Source organism: Betta splendens, chromosome 1 (assembly GCF_900634795.4).
Source record: "Betta splendens chromosome 1, fBetSpl5.4, whole genome shotgun sequence".
NCBI lineage: Eukaryota > Metazoa > Chordata > Actinopteri > Anabantiformes > Osphronemidae > Betta > Betta splendens.
The window spans coordinates 12,411,327-12,420,151 of record NC_040881.3 but is presented as its reverse complement, the minus strand read 5'-3'; the positions used below and the strand labels follow the sequence as shown (position 1 = coordinate 12,420,151).

Sequence of the window (8,825 nt, the reverse complement as noted above, 5' to 3'; positions counted from 1 at the left end):
CCATTGCAACTGTTAAACTGGCACAAAAGTAGTTGCGATGCAAGAACAAACCCAGTGTTCAGGCCCTGGCAGATAAGGCATTTGTACGAACAAGAGTGTAGAAGTGCATGTCAAGCTATTAGTGTATGTAGAGCACAAAGACCAAGGAAGTGGTGACAACAGTCACCTGAGGTTAACCACATCACTCTTATGTCTGGTCATGTCATTCTCGAATGATTGTGTGTGTCGTGCATGTTCTGTAATAAAGTGTATCTGTACTATTCTGTCCAACCTTTCTGAATACAGCAAAGCAATTCATTTTTTCAGTAGATTAATAAAATGCAACCTATTGATAGTAGCATGTTATAATTGTGACATTCTCAAAAGCAGAACGACTTTATTTAACAGTGGTTTAATGAACAAACACGGAGCATTATGTGGTACATTTCACACACCAGTACTCTCAATATATAAAAATAAACACTCTAAACACCATTTTGCAAAGTTACCCCACTCATGTTTGTTTTTGCACCTTACTCATGTCTTGATACTTGACATCTCTCTGTGGTTTGAGGAGTAAAAAAAAGGAACAAAATAAGGTAAACACAGCATAGAAACAGCAGCTACTGGACAGCCAGAATTGTACTGAAGCAACATGCTCGTCTTTTATTTTTATACCCCTTTGTAAAGCTCTGTACAAACACAGCTTTCTAGAAAACACAAAAGGAGTGGCAGTGAAATGAACAAAATACTGTACAAAACATGGAATGACTGACACTGAGGTGTGGCACTTGAAGGGTTAGCTTATGTAAATGTTATATTGAAACACCTGGGACATAGTGATCTACTTCAGTTCAATCAAAAGTGCAGTTTTTATAAGCCCACCTACATTTCACAAATGTACATTCTTTATGACTTTGGAAGGGAAGAAACTCGTACCCAACTATGTTTCTGAAAAATAGCCAAGTAAAAAAGTAGCGTGATCCTCTTTTCTGGAAATCTGGCACATAAAAAGGGCTCCTCAGTAGCTTTCAAGTTTGACAACACCACCATCTCCCTCGCTGACAAATCTCTTTCGGCCCCTGATAGGATATAGGTCAGGTTAAGAATAAATAGAACAAAGCATTATATATATTATTCTAGGGATGTATGCATGGTACTTGTATAAATACTGCCAGTAAATACTCACCGACAGGGGCAACGATCCCTTATTTTGACATCAATAATTCCCATACTAAAGCTCTTGTCAACAAACTGCTCCAAGATGAAATATGCACGAGGGACATCAATGTTTATTTCAGCTATGTCCATATAAACTCTGCCATAGCCCTGTGAAAGAAACAAAAACACTGTAAAACGAAGCCATTATGTGCAATGCACACTTCAAACAGCAGGTGGCATTGTACCCTTCTCATTTGATCCACAGTGATGATGGACGATGTAGACAGAGACTTTAGTAGCTGCAGAACCATTTTGAATGTTTTCTCTCCCTTGGACTCCAAGACCAGCACTATGGCCTGAGATAAACAGAAACACTCTCATTGTATTAATGCTCAAAACCGTTCCTATGATAGTATTAAAATACTTAGGTTTTGAAGATTGAAATACACATTATGATTCTTCAAAAGGCAAGAGATTATGACCTGGCACATCTTTGGCCTCCTGTACATCTCATGTATATCACAGTTTAACAGGACTAAGACTTCATACCTCATAAACAAACTCATGATGGAAATGGGGGACCTCCAGATCTCTTAAGCATCTCTCAGCTTCCTTGCTGTCTCCAGAGAGGACATATTCTTTCAGTAGCAGGTTCATCTGTCAGAATACACAATGACCTATGATATCCTTTGTATATAATACATTTTCCTTTTGTCAAAAGTACTTAGCTATACAATTTGTTTCAATAAAGTCACTAAAGATTGCAGAATCAAATTTAACCTAGTTAAGGCACATATTGTTTGCTACCAGTCTAATCTATGTGATTTACCTCTTTGATAAGTTGCATGACAGGTCTCTGTCCTCCACCAGACCCCCAGTGGTTATCTATACGGAGGCCACCCATGCTCATCTTCAGCAGCACTGCTGCTCTGTCCAGTGCTGCCCTGGAAAATTAAATCATTAGAAGTTAGTTAGACACAGCATTTATTTGTCACGTCGCGTCTGTTTCTAGGATCATTTTGTCTCGTCTGTACTTGCTATTACAAGATCCTTTGCTAAGGAGCTTACATTGTGATGATGGGCAACCTTCCTCTCTTGCAAAAATTAATCAGCATCTGATCTGATATTATCGTAACAATATTTGTAGTAGAAATTTTTTTAATTAATTTGATTATTTAATGTACTCATATTAATGTAATATTAATGTACCTTGCATATTCACAGTCAACTTTGCCTTTGTAGCCCTCGATGTAACTCCTGGACAATATTTGGTCACTAACAGCACGTGCAATGAATTGGCCCACCAACTGGAAGAGATACACAACAAAAGGAAACACTAAAACAACTATCCTGAAAATCAATGACATAGGATCTGCTTTTGTGAACACAATTTGATAGATTTATCTGCATGATGACCATCCTCAACAGCCCTTTATTATTCTTCGAGAACGGCATGCGTTGGGTGGCAGCCAGGTACAGCAGCTCCTCTCTGTGTGTTGTTTTGTTAGATTTGTTGAGCTATTACTGTCTCTCCCTCAAACTCATTATGCATGTGAGCTTTCTGAGCTGATGGGCTGAGGTGAACTTAGTGGCATGTTTCTGAATTTGGTGACTTTGTTAGGAGGCAGATAACAACAAAAACTAGTCAGCTATTAATTCAGATAATATATAACTAAAGTACAAGAGTAATTCCATGAGAGAGTTACCGGTACACATTTCTAATCAATGACAAGTGAACAACAGATTTCACAAAAAGGATCTAATTTGCTGTTAACAGCAATAACTGTTATTGCTGTTAGTTTTTTAAGTGCACTGGAACAACTGAGTGTATAACGCTGTAAAAATCAGGTCAACTGGCAAACACCTGTAGGAATGCTGCTTTTACAATAACAATAGACTTTCAGTTTGAAGAACTGGAGGCTCCAGGAAAACACTGACGTGACAGATATGTGACAGCGGCCTCAGGGTGTGTGTGTTTGTTTACAGTAGCACAAGGTTTAGAGAAACGAAAGTGCTGGCTTTGCCTTTTTGGCCTCTACAAATCCTGCACTCATCACTGATCATTGTTCCTGTTTAAACAGGGAAGCTCTGTATCGTCTAACCCATGGCTGTGGCTAGACTGGCAGGGATATGTGGAGAAGGGTGAAAGTGTGAGTAAAAGAGACTGTGAAATAAGCGAAAAGATGAAGGGCAGGATCTGATAGAGGCTCAGAGTCATACTGCTGCTTTAACGCCAAAAAGAACTATAATCATAAGAATGTTACAAAAATCACTACGAAATGTGACTGTGACAGCAGGATTGAGAGAGGAGTAAGACCAACAACTCTTTCAGCATCCCCTGCTGAGCTTGCAGTTTGACAGACAATGGTGAGAGATCTTATGTCTGTGCAGGCTGAAAAGGAGCACACGCACGCATGCACACACGCACACAGGCTTTCTGTCTATGACACACCAGCACATCAGACCACAGCATTCTTCCCCTATGCAGCTGACTTTTTATCTGTGGAGTTCGACGTTTTTGGTGTAATAGGTTTGAATCAGTTTTGCAGGTTATGTCATTCCAGAGAGTAGCTAGACTTACATTCTAAAAAATGTCAAATAGTCTATACGAATGGATTTACTGTTTCTTTATCAGCTTGAACTTTACTGTGCAAACCAAACCAGACTAATTCTTGAACAGCTGAGGGGGAGGGGGGTATAAAGTTGGTTCAGTCAGTATTCTACTGCAGGATTTTTAAAATTAACAAGCATGGAACAAACACAAAAAGACAAATCACTTAATGTACACACAGACCTATGTCCAGACCTTTGGGAAACTCACCTGTGGGGCTGCGGGTGTGTCTAACACCAGGTCAGGTAGCTCTTGGAGCAGTTTGTCAAAAGACTTCTCCATGTCGCTGCGGGACAGAACAGACCCACACAGGTCAGAAAGCAGCCTGGAGGTGAGCTCCCGGTGACTGGCTTTGGCCTCCAGGGCTAGCGACACAGTCAGCGAGGGGACTTCACTTCGCATGGGCCCCAGATTCAGCTCAGCAAGTAGTTCCTGGGTATGGAAAGTAGCCTCAGTGTAAGCATTTCAGAACTTAAGATAACTCTCTATAAACCACACAGTTAGATAGGCATATGTGTAGGTTTGTGACAAAGTAGCATGTTTTATGGTGGCTTGTTTCCAGCACAGCGCTAGGGCACTTACCGCTACTTCATTTGTGTCACCATGTTCAAAGTACTCTTTCACTATAGGGGTGACAGTCTTCTCAAAGTCTCTTTCATCCAGTGGAGGAACCACAGTCTCATACACACAGTTTTCCTGTCAATAAACAATCACATTAAATGTATTTAATTTGGAGTTTTAAGTAGAAATTCCACTAAAAACAGAATTATGCCTATGTATAAGATCAACATAGCAGCCAGTACCTGGGCTTCATCATAGTTTGGGTCTTTCTCATCTACTTCCTCCGCTTCATATACTTCACCAGATCGCCCCCACACACCTTTGCCTCCAGCCCCACCTGTGTTCAGTGACAACATTAAGCTTTAGCAACATTAAGCATTAGCAATGTAATCTGCAAATATTAGTGGCCGTAACGTGGAAAATTAAAATTTTTGGTTCAGTTTAGTTTGAAGAACAAACTACATGAATTAAAGAAAGTCAATGTGAAACATAGCTTTTTTTTAAACATCTGATGAAAAATTAAGTTTGATGATCTTTTTCCTTCTGTTCTGTTCTGTTCTGTTCTTTCATCTACCTGGGAAAACTGCTTCCTCTAACTCCCTAACACCATTACAGGAACTAGGTTACTTGTTTACTTGACGCTTATGTAACCAGTTAACGGTAACTTGTTTACCTAAGTGTATATACACGCACTGATTGTTACTATTGAAAAAGTCAACATTTCCAAACAAACAAGGTGATCACACATCAAAACGCTAGGGATGTGTCGTTGGGAACAAGCCCAGCTCTAGGAGCCAATGCTTTGTAGTTAATGAGAAGAGCCGCCATTGGTCAGCTCTGCTTAAAATCCATACACACAAACTCGAGACTATTTTTATGGCAAAAAATATATATCAACCTCCACTAAACACTATTATCTATAGTAGTTGAATGTTAAGACTTAAAGGTTTGATTGAAACGTTAAAAAGTAAGGACTGTGCATTTTTTCAAAGATAGAAAACTGCATTAAAATAAGGTTTTTATGAAAACACAGAATAAACAAATGCTTAGAAACAAACAAAACATTTATAATCGCTAAATTAGGCTAAAATTTAAGGCGCAGAGTGATAATAAATTAGGAGTCGATTGGGCTGAGCCACACAAGGCTCTTTTAAAGAGAGCCGAGCCAAAAGAGCCGGACTTCCCATCACTACAAAACACAGACCCAGAAATAGAAATCTAGTGCTCTACACTAAGGAAACATTGTAACAGGTTATGATGAAAAAAGGGCAGCCACTTTGGTCTTTAGTCTGAACTACACAACAGAGATCAACCAATATCCACTAACTATTTGCTACACCATTATATATTCCTGGTGTTGTGCATACTGTAATATACACATATTATCTTTGTGTGTAATCTGTTCAACTCCCATGTGACATGTCTTTAATCTAGGAACCAAAGATAATCTCTCATTCTCAGAGGAGACTTCTTTGAACATGTTACACAAACAAACATCTGCTGCATCAACAGCTTGCAGACAGTTTAAGTGCAGCACCAAAGCAGCTTGTCTGACATGCTGTAAAACCTCCATTAGTGCCACGCATATGTGGCTTTTGACATGTCACTATGTTTAGCAGAGGCCACATTTATTGTGAGAACCAGTCCCACTAATGAAAGGATGTTAAATCACTTTAGTGTTAAAATGTTATGTATGCTACTTTGCTTTTCAGAAATTCTGAAGATCTGATGCATTTGTCTTTCAGCTGAGCCACACACTAGAAGAGTAACTCTGTTATGTAATCAGAGAAATGGACATTGTGCCAAGATAAATTTTGCTCCACTTCCACTGCCAATGGGAACTGACTGAACTGTACTTTAGTCTGAAAGAACCTAATCAATCATGGCATGCGTGAATGAAATGAAAGCCAAAGTGAGACAGGTGGATTCCTGACTCTCTTTATCACAACACTGCATTTTAAATGTATTTTTAAACAAAGATTATTAGGACACCTATCTAAATCTAATGCTATTTAATCCTGCAAGTCTGCAGCAAATCCTCCTGTCACGTAGGGGACTATGTACTTTGTTGCTCAAAAGAGTTTTGGGGAAAAAAGAAGCAGTAGTCTGTCTATTTAAGTGTACTGCATTATGCAAAGAGGTGCTTCTGACGTTAGTCATAGATTCACTTCAGCAACACAAACAGGAACACACAGAACAAGCAAATGTTAGACATAACATCTTTAAATAAGCCAACATTAAGCTGAAAAGTGGTCAGTGGCCTATGCCACAAAAGTGTATGATCCTATTATTTGATATCACTTGTATTTTTTTTATATATGTATATCGACTTATATATCACATATATGCAGCAAGCTTTGAACATTCACAGTTGTTCCATCAAACTCAATCTATGAAACTCCTAATAATTCTTCTGTGCAGCTAAAGCCTAATAATGGCCAGTGAACTCGGTGGGCACTATAATATGTGGAGCACATCAACTCTTGTGTAAAAAAAAAAAAAAAAACAGTTAACACTACTTTATCTTGAACTGAATTTTCTAGAAAGTCTTAGCTGAGCACATGGCAAGACAGAAAAGGCTTTCCTTTGGACGGGAACTAAGATCCCCCAGCCATTTGGCTACATCCTGCTAATTGGTTTATGACGCGAACAGGAAGCCACGGAGTGATGAAAAGAGTCGCTCACACAACAAAGAAGATCAATAAAATACCACCGATTTATTTTATGGCCACGTTTGAAATGACTTTTCTCTTTTGAAACCAAGAGTACATGACCAATTGCATGCCTTTGGTAGCGCAATGTTAGAGAACATCAAAACTGTGATACAATGGTTCCTCTGAAGCATTCCTCTTTCTAACATATCCAAATAATAGCACTGTTTACCTTTTTTCGGAAGGCCTCTGCCCTTGCCCAGTCGGGACTTTCTGTCCAGCAGCTTACTCTTGGGGCTGGTCGGCGCTGCCGAGGGTCCCCTGACCACGTCTCCGTTGTCACTAAGGGAGTCCCCCCTGCCAGAGTCCCTGGAGGAGTTCTTCCTCAGCCTCCGTTTGGCCTTGGCCTTGAGGCGTGCCTCGTGGATGCTGTTGCTAGAGGAGGACACCCAGTTGCCATTGATTTCATTGATGTTCTTGTTGGAGATAGTGGAGACCCCATTGTCTTCGTCTCCAGACACAAAAGAGTCACTGAGGTCCTCAGCCTCTGTTGGATTAGAAAAAAGAGAGGGTTGTATTTCACGTCAAAGAACACAATTAATTTTTTTTTCAGGCTGAACAGCTTAGAGATGTCAACACGAAAAAAACTAGCATTTAAAGTCATGATATTGACATAAACACACCCCACACATAAATACAGGAAACTGTGCCTCATGTCATAACTGTACTTCGTGTCATTTACTAACTACATACACCATCTGAATATAGTATGAGCAACATAACGCTAAATTCAGCGTCACTAAGCCGCAGGCTGCACGGAACCACATCCGCATGAAAAAGTCCCAGTGCCCCACATAACATCACATCACCTCCAGCTGATGGAGCTTTAAAGCGCTTTGACTTGCGTGCACTCACCAACGGGGTTTGCGTTCAGCCAAGCCTCGCAGTCAGTTGCCATATTTTACAGTAGAAGGAAGATATTGCAGCAGAACAGCGTGCAGAAAATCTTAACGTAGACCTGCAACATTAATAAAAGACAGAGTTTTGACACGCAGACGCTCAATGAGAACAAGCCCGGGCATGCTGCAACGCAACAGCTTCCCCACGCAGTGTTGATAAACAATGGCTAATGCTAGGTTAGCTTGAATGCTAACTGTCAAAGGAAGCAGCTACCCCAGAAAAATAATGATAGTAATTTAACAGTATGTTATAATACGACTATTTCAACAAAAAAAAGCTTTTAAGTTCGCTTGCCCGTGCTTGTTCATCGACATTTGTCTATTGCAAAAACCCAAATATCAGTAAAATATTTTTGCACCGCACAACAAATGAATTAAATTCCTAACAGTGCTATTACATCTTTAACCTCCTCCTAATCTATTGGTTAAAAACTGATAGTAAAATCACTGACCGTCTATTGTGTCCAAGCCTCAAACTCTGCCACGAACGCTGGAGATTTTTTGTTTTATCTACCCAGCAACGCTGGCACCCAGACCTCTATCTCCCTTCTCTGATTGGCTGGAGGGACGAGGGAGGTTTAAAATCAAGTAGCCAATGAAATTGCAACACAGAATTTTCTTCTAGCATTTTCTGCGGCTAAACGCTTATAAAGCGCTGCCCTCTGTCTTTCACACGACAGCACTACACGTTCTGTAATCTAAACTGCTGTACATGCTATCGTCTGCAGCATAATATTTTTTTATTCATGAGTTATCATAATTAGCCGAATAACGTTAAGATCTTAATTAAAACACCATCAGTTATGACTAAATATTGATAATCAATCCATATGCTGCAAAAGCTTTGCAGAACATAACTGAATATTTAAATAATGTGACCTTTGCAAATAAAATCTTATACCT

At 39.7% G+C, this 8,825-nt stretch overlaps 1 protein-coding gene across 1 annotated transcript; it reads right to left on the bottom strand.

Moving 5' to 3' along the window:
* Nucleotides 1-356: 356 nt before the first annotated feature.
* On the bottom strand, nt 357-8,512 carry pdcd4b (programmed cell death 4b). The gene is made up of 12 exons (XM_029172572.3): nt 8,375-8,512; nt 7,879-7,981; nt 7,196-7,510; nt 4,555-4,649; nt 4,334-4,447; nt 3,962-4,183; nt 2,350-2,447; nt 1,970-2,084; nt 1,690-1,797; nt 1,386-1,496; nt 1,169-1,308; nt 357-1,061 (listed from the first exon to the last, which is right to left on the bottom strand). The coding sequence occupies exons 2-12, from the start codon at nt 7,919-7,921 to the stop codon at nt 1,001-1,003; spliced, it is 1,422 nt and encodes a 473-aa protein (XP_029028405.1). The 5' UTR covers nt 7,922-7,981; nt 8,375-8,512; the 3' UTR covers nt 357-1,000.
* Nucleotides 8,513-8,825: the final 313 nt, after the last annotated feature.